General features: G+C 39.7%; 1 protein-coding gene across 1 annotated transcript in view; it reads right to left on the bottom strand.

Annotated features, from left to right (window-relative positions):
• The window catches only part of si:ch211-127i16.2 (probable flavin-containing monoamine oxidase A), a 120,342-nt gene that overhangs the window by 89,493 nt on the left and 12,212 nt on the right, over window positions 1-18,637 (bottom strand). The window contains exons 5-9 of the mRNA XM_055225653.1: window positions 13,226-13,406; window positions 10,281-10,395; window positions 7,593-7,755; window positions 6,049-6,139; window positions 2,554-2,638 (exon numbers count right to left, since the gene is read on the bottom strand). Coding sequence (XP_055081628.1) covers window positions 2,554-2,638; window positions 6,049-6,139; window positions 7,593-7,755; window positions 10,281-10,395; window positions 13,226-13,406 — 635 coding nt within the window. The remainder of the gene's footprint in view (window positions 1-2,553; window positions 2,639-6,048; window positions 6,140-7,592; window positions 7,756-10,280; window positions 10,396-13,225; window positions 13,407-18,637) is intronic.

The raw sequence follows: 18,637 nt of genomic DNA, 5'->3' as shown, positions 1-18,637 counted from the left end.
TCTCTCTGCTCTCGGAGATCAGACCTCTACACGGGCCTGACACAGGGACAGACACGGCCCAACAAGACGGAGAAGAGCGGGACAGAAGCATCTACATTTAAAGCTCTTTCTGAGTCAATACGAGCTATCCATCAAAACAATTCGGGTTCATTTCAGAAACAGCTCAGAAACTAGCGCTAGGTTTTGACAGCTCTTAGACAACAAGCAGAAACAGCCTGAAATAAGGACAGACAGAAAATGAGCTTTCCTGTAGCTCACAGCTGACAGTGCAGAGGAATGGAGCACACACACGAGAGAGTCTGAGCTGGTAAGAACATGTTTATGACGCTTTTAAATGTGCACTACGTATATAACACTTTTTGTCTGTGTTCAATACCAAGTTTTCTAGTAAATCTAATCTGTATTTTATTTTTCAGGACAAATGTCAGTCTGATGTGGAACACCACACAGTTCAGAGGTAGGGGTTCCACCTTATGTCTCCATTATGTTCACATTAAAGGTCATTGGTGTTGCACAAACGTGAGCAGTGGCTTGAAAGTGTCCGTGTGTTTAAGAATGGTGCAATATTAGGACTGCTGTCTCATGAATTAACAGTATGAAACTAAATATTTGTTCTTTTGAATGGTGAAAAATGTCATGTAACACATAAAACCCATGAATAGAATCCAGTCAGTGTTTCCAGTTGGAGCTGTGTTTGACAAAAGCAGCAGCTGGTTATTAATTTATGCATTGTTAATAAAACCATTATTTTTTTCATGTAGGACAATGTCACATGTTCTAAAATTATTATTTTGTGAAATAGGGAAGGGAACGTGAGCTTGGATTAGACTGTCGTGAGACTAGTTAGTTTTACCCTACTGGTGATGTGTTGCTGCATTAGTAACCCTGCTCAGTACGAGAGGAGCCACAGATTCAGACATTTGGTGCATGTGCTTGGCTGAGGAGCCAATGTGGTGATGCTACCATCTGTGGGATTATGACTGAATGCCTCTATGTCAGAATTGCCCCTAAACGTGATGATACCGTAGCGCTGTTTATCTTTGAGTGGTCAAAGATAGCCGGCCCGCGGGGGTCGGTGAGCAGTTCGTGACAGGGCTGGACAACACGGGTCGCCCCTCTCCTATCTCACACGTCATGCTTGTGGAGAACCTGGTGCTAAATCACTTGCAGATGACGTGATCATGAAAAGCACTATATAAATAAAGTGAACTTACTTACTTGCTTTGTTTTGTTTTTTACCCTTCGAACTAGCTAGCTAATTGTTAGGCTATATAATAACTATAAATAACACTGTTAAGCACAACTTTCAAAATGAGAATTATGACATTTAGTCTGCAGAGAACACCATATTAGCTAAATAAGATACATAACTGGAGCCTTTCTTCTTACTAATAACCATTCAAATACCACATATTTCAGTACCACATTTCATCTTGAAGATAGGACTGTTCAGTTATTATTGTCAGGAATTCAGAATACACACTTCTTCAATATTTTATGAAGTCTTGTCCCTAACATCCTGGCCCTGTACAACCAGGCCCCTAACATGTTTCATCTTTCATCCAGTTGGGGGTGCTAACATGCCTTTTGCGCAGATTTTAGGTTGTATTTTTTCAAAAAGTTTAATAAATGAAAATGTGGCAGCATTCGATGTCTCCATAGGATTACATGACATAGCACTTATGTCACATGATTAATCTAAGAGGGCAGATGTCTGATTTGTGAGGGGAAGACATTCAAATAGTCTGTTATGGCACATAGTGTTTGGCACAGTCCAGTTTAGACTATGTCATGTATATGTTTTTCATGGTCACTTCATACATGCTGTATATGTAAGGTACAATTATATAATTTCTGTCATCATTCTGAAGAGTGAAAATTAGCTGCACTTTTATACAGTAAAGCACATTGTTGCGACAGTAAACAACTGTTTGTTTATGATAACTTACAGGCAACCTATGTGCCTGCAATTTATCATTAATATACCCTTCCCAGTGTTACAGTGTGTATGGTTTGAGCAGTTGTGACTTGTTTCTGTGTCAATCTAAATATGTGACATGTTAACAATGAATACCCCATAGAAGTGCAATGCGCCTTTTCATGTCCTACAAATGTTTGATTCATTGGTCTGAAGCTGTCCATAGTTAGACTAGAGTGTAGTTTTGCATTGGGAAAACTAACAACAACTATCCTGGTAGCAGCGATATGATAAAAATACTTTATAATTAGCTTCAGTCCGTAACAGCAGTAAGTTTTTCCTTGCCAAGAAGGAGGGTCTAATCTTAGACAGTTATCCATTTGCTTGGTTTTTGTTGGTGAATCTGTTTGACCAATGTCTGTTTCACTGTTGATTTTCTAACTTTTTGTTGGTAAAATCAATTATCCTTAGCTTTACAAAAATAATCTGAACTAATGATCCGATTGAGCATGTTCGTGAAATCAGTGATTGGTGCATTGGTGAAACACTTTGCACTTTTTGAGCATAGTTTGCCTTGTGCGTGAATGAAGATGAGATTTAGCGCCTTGGTGGAGGTAGGGCGTTAGTAAACTGACCTGCTAAATGAGGGGGGCAGGAGATAATCACAGCCCTGCTCAGAAAGGTCCCGGTGGAGGTCTGAACACGCGCCCACTCCGAGTCCTGCGAGCACAAACAAAAGGTACATGAGGGGAGTGGGAAAGTACAGTAATGATGATGTAGAGTTAAAGGAGACATATGAAATTAACAGTAGCGACAGTAGCTCGGTTGGTAGAGTTTGTTCACTGATCGACCCACAGGTTGGCGGTACAATTCCAGCTCCCACAGATGAATGCTGTCATTGTGTCCTTGGGCAAGACACTTAACCCACCTCGTCCCAGTGTCTGTGTACACTGGTGTATGAATGTGTGTGTAAATGGGTGAGTGAGTCCTTTGAGTGCCTAGAAGGTTAAAAACTCATTGTGGTCACATTTTTATATAGCCCTTTTCCACCATGTTATAATGGTTTCTCTTCATCATTAGTTTATAGTACTTTTTACAACATTATTTACATTTTTTATTAACTTAGATTATTATTAAAAGGTGGATCAGCCAATCGGGGACAGGCATGGTCCGTATTGGAGAAAATAAAGGAGAAAAAAAATCCACAGGGGTCTGAAAAACATTGCGGATTTCTGTGGAATCAGTGAGCGAAGCACTAAACTGTTAATCTGAGGTGAGCAATTTGATTTTATTTGTAAATGACAGGTGACCAGTAACTAAAAAAAAAAAAAATCGAATTGCATGATCATGTTTGGTCTGGGTTGAGTCGAGTGTGACCAACTAAAAAAAACAAAAAAACAAAACCACAGGGTAATGGTAGCTTGTGACTTGTTATTTGAGATGTAACGAGTATCTCTATGTTGGTGCTTTGCCACGAATATTCCACAGCTGGGATTAAATTTATCCATCCCCATGGAGACAAACTGATTAGGCTTAGTTATAGGTCAGATCTGCAAAAAGGCAAGCCTCACACAATTTACAAGATCTGTTTGTTTTTTTGTTTTTTTTTCAATCATAACACTTGCAACTGAATAAATGCAAGATACAAAATTAATACCATACCGTATTGTCAAAAGTCAAATGAATTTCTGTGAAAATGTGTAAATATCCCTATATAACCCCAGAAGTGTGTGACCCTCAAGACTAAATATCTCTCCTGTCTCTCCTCTGGCACGGGTTCAGCTGAGTTGCCGGTTAAATTGCCCATGAGCTGAGAGTGAGAATGTGTCAACTTTGTCTGTCAATAAATGCCGGGCTGTCACAGAGCAGCTAAAATGTCTGTGGTGAGGCCGCACGGAGGGATTGCACGGGACGAGATTCACAAACAGAGTGTCAAAGCGAGAGTAGCAGCCTCACTAACCTGGCTAAAGTATCTGAAAAAAACGACTGCACTGCATCTCACTGACCACAAAAAAATGTTATAAAGTTATATTTCTTTCATTTCGCACAAACACTCTCGCTTCCCCTATGCACGGAGGTCTTTTCTTTCACCTGTGGTTAAATACACCGCTGAGGACTGTATGTGGAGGAGGGGAAAAAGCTTTTGCAATGAGACACAGACAAACCCTGGCTCACCTTCACAGACAGAGGCAGGAGGAGACCAGTGTCCTTCTGCAGACTGATATTAAGTTGATCCAAATTGCCTCGTCAGACGAATTTGTCAAGACGTCGGGAAACTATAAATGAACAACTGCATGACACTATCCCAGACAGTTGTTTCTGTGTCATGGCGCAATATCAGAGTGCCAGAAAGGACTAAGTGGGTGGGGCTAAAAGCTAAAACTAAATATGTCCCTGATTCACAGATCTGATCTGCAACTTGACCTAGCAGAGTCATCTTGCCTCTTGTGGGGATACAAAACTACTCCACTTTACTGTCATACTTAAGCAAAGCAATAACATTTCCACCAAAAAATGTTACATGGTACACTTTTAAACTATATTAAATACAAATGTGATGAAAAACACACAATCTTTGGAGAATAACACTGATTCGTTGGCAGGATAATTGAGTACGTTACTATTTCCACACTATAGTAAAAGAAAAACTCTAATCAACTGGACAAAAAGTTGTAGGAGTAAAGACGTTTTGCTGCTCATCCAAGCCACTTCTTCAGATATTAGACCGTGTCCACCAGACCTGAAGAAGCGGCTTGGATGAGCAGCGAAACATCTTCACTCCCACAACTTTTTGTTCAGTTGACATATTTGACTTTTCCTTTTACTATGGATCATACCTGGACGACTGAGGGATTACACAGAGAATTCCATACTGCACTTTCTGTCTATTGAAAAACTCCCAGCTGGGGAACGTACAGCTTCTAATTGGATAATTATAGAGCTATTACTAACATGAACCACCAAGGGCACCGTCAGAAATGCCTCGCCAACATACCTTCCTGCATCATGGTGCTAAATAATTCATGCAAAACCTCACATAACAAGAACAGCAGTTCACACATTCCCTCGGCTCTGTAGGTTTACCAAGCGAAAAACCTCACATGAAAATATCACATATGATGCAGAAACGGTGTGGAATTTGTGCTGTCATTGAACTCAAACTGTATCAAATAGTCTTTTTTGTTTTGTTTTAAGAGATTACACTTCTACGGGATGTTAAATGGTAACACATAACATATTTAGATGGTAACACATAACATATTTAGATCAGCATGTTACCTTTTATCGTTTTAAATGTGCTATATTCGCTGAAAACCTTACATTTTCTAATTTGTTCCAGTTTTTGACACTCTCAACACAATCAGCATGCATCCTACTCATGAAAAACTACTGCACATTAGGTTTGTGAAGTTGGAGTGTACTGTTTTGTATCTCGCTTTTGCACATTTATGGAAAAGGAGGGGTTCGAATAGGAGCTGGGAGCGATCGCAAGCTTACTCAAACATGCATGGATGACATAAAACCTCTTCAGGCATGATTAAGACATTAAACTGGAGAATGAAGTAAGTACAGAGCAGTGGCGTGTACTCGTGGCGGTGAAAACGGGGGTTGATTGGAGCGATGACGTCTTGAATGCAGGAGTATAACGATTACTCAAACATGCATGAATCACAGTAAAATACAACTTTCAGAGGGTAAATGAGAAGGAAAACAGTAATAACATGGTGAAAAGCTTAATTTTGTATAACAGGTTAAGGTTAGGACCAGGGTGACTGTAGGGATTTACTTTCAAAAATATCTTTTTAAAGTGAGAACATGACAGTGGAAACATTGAGTTATCCATGGCATTTTAGTTTGCCCCCTTTGAGATAAACAAGCATATATTTTATCTCTGCATCCATCTAACATTGGTACATTCCTAGGTATGTGCGTATCAAGTCGTTTCCTTAAATTCACAATCACATTTGCAATATTAGTATCGCGAAATCCCCAGCGAGGCTTTTCAACTACCTGTATAAACTGTACATCCATTTATACTGGATGTACTCCCCCTCCTCGCCCCGAACAGGACAGCTCTTCTCTGGCTACCCTCCCCCCTCCCTCCCCTGCGACATGTTACCGTATTGTACCTGCCATATGGCCCTGACAGCACAGCCCAGCCGGACATTCTTCCAGCCCACACGATCGGCCAGGCGCTCGCTCAGCTGCTGGGTGCCCCCCCTATGGACAAACGGAGATTACACATTAGAAGACTCCACACACGCCGCAGGCCCGCTGGGTGGGGACAGCGGGGTAACTGTACGTGGGGAGTTCTGAATGGATGTTGTTTTCAAGATGTGAACAAAAGCATTTAGTTGAGCCAGACAGTAGGGGGTTCCAGTGTAAAAGAATAAAAAGAATATGTTATTGTGTTTTGAAGCTCTGAAAAATAATAAATGGTACACCTGAAAAATACTTCTCAGAATAGTAGTTCCTAATGAGCAGTGTTGTAAATTTTAAGGCTGAATTTAGTCATTTTTTACTACAATCTGCATATTTGCTTGGTCCAATTAGAGCAGTGCTTATGTTCGGTGTGTTTGTCGGTTTAGAAAGGAGGAAACAGTCATGGATTGGTACAGTTGGACTTGTACAGTGCAATGATTTACAATTGCTTGACTAGAATTACCCAATGACAAGCACAGTTTCACTCAAAAACGTACAGTCACACAAAAAATCTACTCAATTACAGTTACGAGTATTGCAATTAGTTACTTTCCGCCCCTGCCTATCAGTTATCTAAGGTGAAGGTATGTGTTTATTGCTCCCAAAATCCCTCCACTGCATTTGATCCATCCTTCAGGGCCGGTGGGACAACCTGTCAGCACTCTCCAAGACACTGCTGTAGGCTCCTAAGACATTCATATAAATGCACTCTTCCTCGCTTTCTTCATCCTGTCACTTCTGCGGTAACATTCTGCTACCCCCATCTCCACCGCAGCAGTTGCCTGACCAGCCAGTCCCTTCTTAGTACAGAGGTTGGAGGCTCTTATGGTCCAGTTCTAGACCAACTTGGGACGGTCCTATAAACTGAACATATGAATGGACATAGCTAACAACACTAGCTGCCGCGTTACAAATAGGAAGTGAGCATGGGCGCCTTTGGCTCTGGTTCCAGTTCACCTTCTATTGAAAAACCTCGCTCTGTAACCACTACTCTACTACTATTTTGGTCCTAAAATGTTTGTGTTAACCCGCTGTACATGATTGAGTATTTTGAACATAACTAACCAATGAGTTGCCCTCTTTCACAGAGGTCATTCCCGTTAGCATTAGCAACGGGTTTGATTGACAGTGTTGCTAAGCACTCGTCCCCTGCCAAACCAGAGGTGCAGGTGGAAAGGGCGTAACCTTTAACAGCCATGAACTGGATTGGTTCTTTGATTGCTCACATACACTCGCTTAGACTTTCAAATATGGAACTTGGCTCCAAATTCACCCCTATAACTGCTAGCCTCGATGAGCTTCAACACTATGTCACACTCCATGGATGGTCCAAACACAGCCGCTAATTTGTATCATGGGTCTCTCAAATTTGGAAGACATCTCTTGGAAATTCTTGTTTCATTCAGGGCAAAATATATAGCTTATTTTATTTAAGACAAATAAAAGTGGCACTTCTCTTGTTGTACCAAGCTGTACCTTGATCTTGAACTCCTGGGCTGATCCTGGTGTAGACTCTAGCAGAGCCAGAAGTCCTCCAGCAGCTGTGGCGTACATGAGGAAGAAGAGCAGGGACATCTGAGCAGGCTCCACCCCGAACACTGAACGAGTGCACACGCCCAACTCCTCCTTCAACTCTGCCCAGGAAACGAGCACAACGCATAAGAGACGACTGCAAGGGACATGATTCCACAACACAAAGAGCATTGTCAATTCATGGCAATCATCCTCCCTTGTCTTAAACCCATGAATAGAGGTTATACTGCGTTTTAGTTCCCCTTGGAGGTCGTAACTCAGATCTCGGAATGATGTAATATCTGTTGGATGCCCGTTTCAGCGGTCAAGTTGGAAAAACAAACAATAGTGTATTACAGTAAAGATTCAATAAAGAAGTAAAACTAGGAAAGTGCTCAAATCAGCCAAAATGAGGATACAATTAATGTAGTAACAATGTCTGGGTTATTAACTTAACAGTAAATAAAGTAAAATAAGCATAACAGAGCTTAATCGTTGTGGAGGAGCAGGTTCACAGAAGCGGGTGGAAAGTACAGAGCAACTAAAGGGGAAATAACAAAAGTGCAAAAGTACAATAGAACTGTCAGATATCAAACTTTATTCAAAGGCAGGATGCCGCAGTGTTGGATTTTCTAACTTGGACTCTGAAATGTTGTCTGAGTTTCCAAGACCAATGTGGATTCCTGTCGTTAACACACCATTATGCACTGACATAATTTTTAAAAATGCCCCTCAACATTCCGACTGAGTAGCAGAACTAATGGGCAGCGTAACAGACAAATGTGTATGTGTCTGCAGTGCCCCTGTTGTTTAGCTGCTGGTTTAACTGTTCACTGGTTTTCTACTGCTGTTTGCTGAATATTTAGTTTGTACCTGACATCTAAACCAAGAAAATCAAGCAAAGTCATGAGCTTTTACAGAAGACAGTTTGGAATGTTGTGATGTCATCTACATATCCTCTATTCTCAAATTACATGCACAAAATATATACTGTTTAGAAAGAAAAACACACACACATACGTATACATACATACATTTAAAAACACATCATGAAAATGGGGTATGGCTTGGAAATAAACCGAAAAGGACTGATCTGAATCGTCACTACTTCATTAATTAATGCTAGTGCAACCTCTGCAGCTCACAGTGAGTGAATTCTGTAGGTTTTGAGGCCGTTATACTGAGAATGAGCAAAGCCTAGAGGTCCATATTGTGCTGTCTGTATGTAGGTTAAAATGCTGACAATCCAGGCTTGTTTATGATTTTAGTTTATTTTTTTAATGAATAGCAAAAGATGAAATTTAAGGCTGTCAACTGAACAAATCGTAGGAATGAAAACATTTTGCTGCTGATTCAAGCCGCTTCTTCAGTTCTGGTTAGAATGCTGGTGGACACTGCATTATATCGATCTGAAGGGAGGGGTTAACTACACTGAAACTAAACCGTTTTTGTCTTCAATTTCAGCCATAACGACCCTATTCAACCTTTAATGGCCCTCCTATTGTTCTCTTTTGTTTCTGTTTGCTTTGGGTCTGAGGATGGAATCATAGATCTGTGAGAGATTATGTCTCAGACCACCATTCCTGTTTAAGGAAGGATTGCCTTCCCTAACAAAAATAGCTTCTTTAACTCCCCTCTCAAACCATTTCTTTTCTCTGGCTAAGATGTGGTTCAGATCTTAGCCAGCAGCAAAATGTCTTCACTCCTACAACAATTTGTCCAGTTGACAGGTTTAAATTTCATGTTTTGCTATGGATCAGACCTGGTCAACTGAGGGATTACACAGACATCTTTTTAAATGAAGAGAAGTTATGTTATCTTAAGTTCGGGAGCAAGATCTCACCTCTTCCTACTCCTTCCGTCTCTCGTGCAGTATTTAAACCAACTGGGTAACATCAGACACACATCCTCCACTCCTCTGTCCTCTTCTCTGCTCATCCTTGCTCCATTCCTCCAAAGTCAGCAAGTGCTCCGCAGTCGCAAAATGAAGCTGAAGCTGGTAGAGGCTGAGTGCGCTGGCTTTTGTTTAGGCTACATCCCACTGTTTTAGTTTACATGATAAAACCTGAAAATGTGCACGAGAGATGCAAGCAAAACTGAAATCCACCTACAAATAAAGTTTTTGGACAGTAATTTGTCCAAAGTGCTATTCAAGACTATTCTATTTTCCCGTGTTTTTCTCCTGCGTGACTAAATAGCTTGTTTAAAATCATTCCTAACGCTGCGGACTCCATCAAAAATAGAGTGTCCTTGTGTATTTTTGCTGTAGAGCCGTGTATCGGACCGGAGACGTGACAGAATTGATGTAAATGAGGTGTGTCCTTGTTTACGTAAATGAATCCTTGCTAGTGAAACCAGGAAGAGCGGAAGGATACATACAGTTTCTTTAAGGTCAACAGAGCTACCACGTTTTCTGTGTAACGGTATTCATTTTTATTCAATTTATTTTTGTAGACCTCAAAATTATAAAAGAGTGCGCCTCAATATAATCCACAACAACAGTGGAAAAAGAAAAATTCCTCCACCCATCACAACACAGATTCCACTGTAAGACTGCGGACTGCTTTCACTCAATACTTGAAGTTCAACTGGACCCTTAACAGAGCGGTGTCATTATTGCTACAAAAAAGCGAAGAGTGCATCTCACCTTGTGTCCAGGTGTGCCGCTGGATATAAGAGTGCAGGGTCATGCTGTCCAATTCCGCCGCTTTGGGAGTGAGGGAGGGGTCCTGGACATTCACAGTGGCACATAATCGGTCAGTCTGTGGACAAAGAGCAACAGTTACGCCCACCCAAAGACGACAAGAAACTCCCCTTTTCAGAGTTTTAGTTTGAGGAGAACTTTTCTGTGGTAAAAACGGCTGCAACAAAATGACAACAGCATCATTTTGATCTGGGTGAAAGTAGTTTTTTTCTGTCTGCACAATCAAATGTCAAGGTTTTTATTGTACGCTCCAAAGATGTCTCACTTGAAGGTTTACAAATGAACCTAAACTCCATTTCAGAATTTTAAATAAAAAACTAAAACTGTATTAAGACTTAACACTTAAAATTCAGTATAATATGCAAAATTAAACTTTTTTGAGTATTTTGCAATGCCATAAAGCTTTATTATAAAAACCTGGAGGGGTTGTTTTGTTTCATTTTTTGTTAGTTTCAGTTTTTGTTTTTTTTGTCCTAACTAACTACTTCCTTCTTCTGTCTTGTATTATTTTATGTTAATAGCAACTAAGCCTGGAGGTATTTTTCAGACGCTTACAGTAAACACCAAAAGCAATGCATAATTAATAGCTTCTATAACTATGAATGTTTTTGTAGTATTCTATGGTAACTCTTCAGCTGATTAGACTTAGTCATTTAAAATGGTTTTCTGTGGTCCAAAGTTATTCCTCACTTACTTTATGCATTCTTAGCATCTTAATAATTCACCGTGATTATTTTATAAGTGCTTTTCACAGCTTTCAGGACTACTGCTAGAGTTTCTCACTCAAATTGCATGCTAACACGCACTTCCTGATTACCGGACATGCTTTAGACGCAGACAGCAGACATATTTTGACCCCAAGAGCTGCTTATACACAATAACTGCACTGAGGCAAGACGTTTTGCTCAAATACATGGGGAAAAAAAAATCTGGCACAGGGCATTTAAGTCAAAACCACACGGGATTTTGAGAGAGCTTTATTTTTTACTCTGTCCCTAAACGGGGCGTTGAAACAGGCAATTACACAACACCTGTGTGCCAGTTAAATTGCCTTTAATAACTTGTTTATCCATAATGAAATTAGCTATTAGGATCCAATATGCAGCATCAGGGGAGACAGAAATTAAAAGGGGATGTTTAATAAAGATGTCCCGGCTGAATGATATTAAAATTCTAATGCCGAAGCAAATTATTACAGGGCAAGTAAGGGCAACTTTACAGTCTATATAAATAAGCATGTTCATTGCATCTTATACCACTGGGGAAACCTAATAGGAGAATTTTGAATATAGGAGTTATTTGTACAAAATGTGTGTTGCCTCTACATATTAACACATATAGAGCAAATTTTATTTTTTTCAGCTTTTAATCATGTTCATATTCTGTTGTCCCCTCATAAAAAACATACATAGACTCGTATATTGTTTTATTCATGCTCGTTTCATTAATTCATTGATCCAAAGTCATCTTCTCAGACATATTGCCTGATTAGTTGTGTCAGATATAAATCCAGACTTCTCCGGTGCAGTCCTTAAACCGTTATGCCTGGTTTATGTATTACTTATTCTGCAGTCAAATTGTGTTCCCAACAAATGGCTCTACTAGCATAGCATTCATGGGGGATTTGTCTCATTGGAAACAGAGGTGTAGTTTTTAAAGTAGTGCTTTTCAAATGCAGACATTTTAAGTTTGAAAATGTGAAATACTTCACCATGTTTAAAAGGGAATTGAAGGCAAAAATGCAGAATTCCTTTAAAATGTGCACTTTTGTTTTTAATATATTGTTAATAATGACAATGATTTTAATTTTATTCAATATAGTGATAATAGTAACAAACTGATTGTGGTTAGTCAGGTTAGGTAAAAAAAGTTGACTCTGCTATGAGTTCCAGATTCCTTTTGTTTGCAGCATATGGGGAACCTACACTGTCTGGCCAAAGAAAAAGTCGCCACCTGGACTGAACTAAGCAAATAACAATGAGCTTCCTGCAGTTGGTCAAGTCTAGGTTCAGTAACAGTCTGTGCTCAAAGAATAAGGTCAGCTGACACCTGAATATACTGAATGACCAGGTTATTCCATCAGTGGATTTTTTTTCTTCCTGATTTTACTCATCATTTTCACACATGGATTGTCCACCACAGAGTCCAGACCTTAACCCCATTGAGAATCTTTGGGATGTGCTGGAGAAGGTTTTGTGCAGCGTCAGACTCGACCATCATCAATGCAACATCTTGGTGAAAAATTAATGCAACACTGAATGGAAATAAATCTTGTGACATTGCAGAAGCAAAATCGAAACAATGCCACAGTGAACGTGTGCCGTAATCAAAGCTAAAGGCTGAACAACGAAATATTAGAGTGTGTGACCTCTTTTTTTGGTGGTGACATTTTTTTGGTCAGGCAAGTGTATATCATATTTTGTTTGGTTTAAATTGTTAATCGCTATAGCAAATGTCAAAGACGACCTACTGTGCTGTCTGCTACATAGTTATAATCTATGGCACCCGAGGATAATTATGTCAGAATTTGCATTTTAAATCACAATATTCCTCTAAAATGACTTAATACAAAAAAAATCTGATGAGAAAACTACAGTGCCCAATGGGAGCTGATGTCACCGTAAATGTCAAAAGCTGCTGATCAGCAATGTGGCGTCTTGAAAATAAGCAATTAAAGATCACTCAAACATGAACAAATCACTCCACCTACAACTTCAAGAGAGTAAATGAGAAGGGGAAACTATAACATGGTTTATAGCTCTGAAAAGTCTGAAAAGTTAATTCATTTGTGCAGACCTATAAACAGCATATGAATCAACAGCTACAACCCTGCAACTTCCATGAAATGTGAATCATACAGTCCCTTTTTTTGTGCTGAGAGTCCAGACCTTGAAGAGGAAGAGGCTGAGGTCGAGCAGCACCAGGGGGGACAGAGCGGGGATACTCGAGGTGTAGGAGCGCACTGTGGCTCGGGGCCCTCCCATGTGGTGCACCTTCCTCCCTCTGTTGAACTGTGGGTAAGTCTCCAGGCCCAGCTCCTCGATCAGCTCCAGGACGTGGCTCTGTGTGCTGAAACAGAGGGGAGGTTTTACTGGGACTAAACATCTAAACTCCGCTCACAACCACATTTCAAATAGAGCTGCTAAACTGGGGAGTGCCTGGAGGACTAAAGAAGAGAGTGTGAGGGGAGGAAAGGCAGGGTCTGGACATATGAGGAACAGTGTGATTGGTTCAACTATAGACATTCATAGAAATTCTCCACCTCTGTCTGTTGCTAAAATTTGATCATTTGGTCTAGGTGCTGGAGCCAGGAGTTACGTCAAATCGAACGTTCGCTTACATATAAATGAATAGGGAAGCCAATCCCCATGTATATAAAATGTTTATTTCAAGATATTTGTGTCATGTATCTGGTCTCCTCCCCAGTCATATGTAAAAGAGGAGGTTTAGTGACTAGAACCAGGAAGTACTTCACACATGCGTCCTGTGCTCGGGTCTCTACACTGGCTCCTGTGGCTCAGAGAATAAACTTTAAAGCAGCTCTGATTGTGAACAAGTCTCTCCATGGACCAGCACCAAAATACATCTCTGACATATTATTGCCATATGAACCATCTCACACTCTGAGAACTTCAGGGACCGGCCTCCTGCTGGTGCCCAGAGTCAGGACTAAACATGGAGTGTTTCAGTTTGATGCAGCTAAAACCTGGAACAGTCTTTGTGAAGATGTGAGACAGGCCTCTACTTTGACAATGTTTAAATCCAGGATTAAAACAGTTCTCTTTTGCTGTGCAAATGACTGAAAGGTTTTTATTCTGCACTCTTCCCTTTCAATGTTAATTTTGATTTGTTTGTATTGTGATTTTCTTCTTCTGTAAAGCACTTTGAATTACTTTTTGTACGAACTGTGCTATACAAATAAACTTGCCTTGCCTTTTGTGGTCACTAGATGTTTACCAGAACTGCACAAATTCAGAAATCTCAGTTGAAAGTCAGTTAGCTGAAATGTCACTTTTACACAGCAATTATTATGTAAAATAAAAACACCAAAAGCTTAATACACTCAGCAATGACTTTAAAAGAGGCTTTGTCTTTGGGCTGTGCCAAAAATCAAACATCGATACAGAGGAGGGTTTACCGGATTTACTGCTCTCATTTAGGAGAAAGCTCTGCAGGTCTCCTCACGTTTCCCAACTTTTTATTTAAATCTGCACAATTTGACTAAAAGGCCCGTTTCCTTCTCTCTGCCTGTGTGTTGTCTGCCCCTGCTCCCCCTCTCTCTCTCTCTCTGCTTCAGCCACAGCCTCACCTTTTCTCCTCTTTCGCTCTGCTGTTGCTTCTTATCTTTATAATCCAAGTTATGGAAAGTATACGACTATTTTCTCACCATTTATGAGTGAAATTTAAGACCTAGTTTAGTGCAGGGACATGCACGTGTTTCTGCCAGTAGCGATAGCGCGTGCACGTGTTTCTGTCGGTAGCGTTCTGAAATGCTTTTAGGCTTAATATATTGCACAAACTCAATCCAAACTTTAAATGGATTGTTAAGTTTTCTCTGGAATTATTGGTCTTATCAGCACAAAATAAAACTGGAGTGATCCTGACACGCTGTTTGTTATGCCTGTGTCTGCAGCCGTGTCTTAATTCGACGGTTACACACAAGTACCGTTCGAAGGATCCGGCCGACGAAGGCTGCTCCTCCGTGTAGCCTCCAACGACCACAAAGGCCGTGCCGAAATGGGACAGGCCTACGCCACGGAGAGTACTTCAACCACTGTGTGCGCGCTTACGTTACGACACCTAGCAAACATGACGGCTATACATGTAAAGTGGAGACCAAAATGATTAGTTTTATTTTTTATTTTTTATTATTTCATCGAAGAGTCGTCAAGGTATCGCTGTCGCAGGTGTTTATTTCTGTTTAGACTAAATTAAGTAAATCATTAATATTTCCCTTTGAATATCAATAGGAACATATAAAGTTCGAGGTGATTTCTTCCCAATTGTAGCTAGTATTATATAACTGTAAAAAAAAATATATATATATATCTTTTTGCCAGTAGAAGAGTCACGCGCGGTGCATGATGGGAAATAGCAGTGTGTGAAGTGTGCTCGGATGCACCCTTCATTCATGGCTGACCTCCATGGAAAAGCTGAAAACGCACAATGTTTTTTTTTGTTTTTTTTAACATATCACCCAGCCCTAATTTGTCCTCCCCTAAATGTGGTCAATGGGTTAGTACCACCAGACACCCTCTTGATTCTACATAATTTGCGTGCTAATGCTAATGACTATAGGAAAAAATATAGGGGACTGGCTCAGGTGTTCCAAAAATCTTCCCGGACTAGCTGAGTTGCTAAATGGATGACGGCATTAGGATCGTACGCCGTGTCTACTAATTATATGCCTCTGGGTCTAATAGGTATCCACTCTTCAAACTCCGCCCTGCAGCCAGGTGTTTGTAATCAGAAAAACCTATAATCGGGGCAGTCCTGTGTGATGTCACAAAACTGCAACACACACATTTTTATACATTTTTGACAAAGCTGAAAATTTACATAGTCTGCACTACAGCTGCCAAAAAACTAGGAACAGTAAACTACTATTCAAACTCCATATGCTGAGTTTAAAACCAAAAAAATGTGATTTAATTCCACTTTAACAATGTTGTTTTCATTTTGATATTTTTGGTTCATTGTATTGTATTTATTCAATTGTGCATTTGTCAGTTTCATGTACATTTACTATAGTTACTGATGAAATTTTTACATCAAATTCCACAAAAATGAACGCAACCCATGGGAAGGTGGCCGGGCGCTAAATTGAGGCACTGCTTTGTCTTTGTCTAAAGCTCTGTTTTTCAAGTGAGACCTAATCTGAGTTTTATTTGAACGCAATCTGACTATAAATAACTGACTTAGATGGAACAACAATAGTTCTCTCTCAAATAACATTATGGTCACAACCTCAAAGTTTTTCAGTTAGTTTCACCCTTTTTTGTTGAAATTCAAACAAAATTTAACAATCCTCTATAGACAATAAAACAATTTAAGCAAAGGAACTTCTAACAGACCATGATATTATTGTGAGACTTTTTGCAATACAATATCACGATATTTCAGTTATTGTTATATATTTAATTTCTTATGGATTTGACAACTGGATGTTTGCAGAATGAACATCTAATACGTCCCGTTAAATTAATTTGTTTTGCTCAGTTTTGCTTTCTCGCTAAGGTTAGGTGGAGTTGCACATTTTCAGCCGCTTTATTCGCGCGATTACTAATTAAGCATTTTGTCACACCGACTTTAAAGGCTCAGTTTACGACTTTGTAATCTAATTAGCCCTTTGTGGAGAGGCACAATAGCACAGACCAAAACAGAGAGAAATATATATTTAAAGCACCTGTGTCCTCCTGTCCTCTCTTTCACACCACAGACTCGTTTAGATGGTTCATTAAGAGGGCACAACAACAGCCTGGACTTTTGCTCAAATCAACCAAAAAAGTAAAAAAAAAAAAATCACAAAAATGAAAAACAGGTAACAGTTGTTTTTGGAAAGTATTACCAAAGACGGCTCGACATGAAGGTTTTCCAGCTTGTACCAGTATCCAATATTCGTCTTGCTGTTGTGTTCAAGAAACGGTATTTGCAAATATCTATCAATATTAAATTTGAGATAAGTACTTTCACAGTTCATGATCAGATTTTTTTTTTTATTATTTTGAAAAATAGCCACACCCTTTGCACATGTGGCATTCCTTAACCGTGAAGCAGCAAGTGAAAACCACAACGCACCGCAACGCCATGACAAATATTTGAATCCGATTGGTTGAAACATTACAACATTAAAACATTATACAATTATCATATTCATCAATACATGAGAGAATTATGATTAACAACAAACTGCAACAAATATGTAAATAAAGTAGTAATAATCTATCATAACACAGGATTACCAGTGTGTATGTCTTACCATGAACACTAGCTTAGTGTGGCCTAGCTTCTTAGCCCAACCTCGTACACTTTCTGTCACAGTTGGGCCGTGTCTCAATTCGACGGTTGGACACTTCGTCGACTGCATTTGAAGGGCATTTACGTCACTTCCGGCCCCTTCACGCACTATTTTATTCACCCCACGAATGCAGCTGACAAACGTGCCCTGCGTTTCCAGTCTTTCCATAGAGACTGGCTGTGAACGAAGCGTGCATCCGAGCACACTGCACGCACTGCTATATCCCATCATGCACCGCGCGTGACTTCTATGGGAGAAACAAGGTATATTTTCTTAGTTATGTAATACTAGCTACGATTGGGCAAAAATCACCTAGAACGTTATATTTTCCTATTGATATTCAAAGGGAAAGAGTGATTCCTTACATCATCTAAACAGAAATAAACAGTTGTGATGACGACACCTTGACTCTTCTTCAATGAAATAAAAAAGAACTAAAAATAAAACTGTAATTATTTCAGTGTCCAGTGTTTTACAGGGTTAGGTTATGAGTCAGCAGCCGTCACAGTTGCTAGACAACGTAACATAAGCGCACAGATAGATCTCTTAAGGTCAATGGAGGCTACGTGGAGGAGTACCCATCGTCGACCTGATACTTCTAACAGTACTTTGAAGTGTGCAACCGTCAAATTGAGACACGGCCTTGGTGTTGAAGAACTACAATCCCTTTAAACTGTGAGATGTGTCATCGCTTAAATAGAGGAAATTGTGAGCATTGTTTTTAATCATTTGATGTGCTTTGGACCCAGAAGTGACATCACAATTAACAATCCTATATCATTGGTGATTAGACATTAAGGAATCACAATTAATTTCTATACATTTTTCATGTTTATGTATCTTTATTTATACAGGGAGAGCCCAATGACAACAACAGACCATTTTTCATGAGCGCTCTGAAAAAAAGAACAATACAAATTAAAACAAACAAAACAAATAACTAATAAGTCTATATAAAACATTAAAAACAGGTACAGGTGTGATTATAAATGTTTATCACCTGATTATTAAGGTGCATTGGTGGCACCAAAATATCCAGTTCTGCATGTCCTTGAAATATATTCCATGTTTGGGACACATAACCAAGTGCAGCCAGTTTTTAGACGTAGACAAACATAAGATCAAAAAGTTCAGCAAACAAGTCTATCAAGTAGTCCCTTATAAATACATTTTATATAGGGTTGTTCTCTTCTGATAAATAGCGATGGCCAACATACTTTCTCAGAGTGTACAGTGATGGGCTTGAAGTTCATCGCCTGTTATAAAAGGAAGGGCTGAGTGA

Source organism: Periophthalmus magnuspinnatus, chromosome 12 (assembly GCF_009829125.3).
Source record: "Periophthalmus magnuspinnatus isolate fPerMag1 chromosome 12, fPerMag1.2.pri, whole genome shotgun sequence".
NCBI classification, from domain to species: Eukaryota; Metazoa; Chordata; class Actinopteri; order Gobiiformes; family Gobiidae; genus Periophthalmus; species Periophthalmus magnuspinnatus.
Note: the sequence above shows the minus strand (reverse complement) of the source record. Positions and strands in the feature narration are given on the sequence as shown.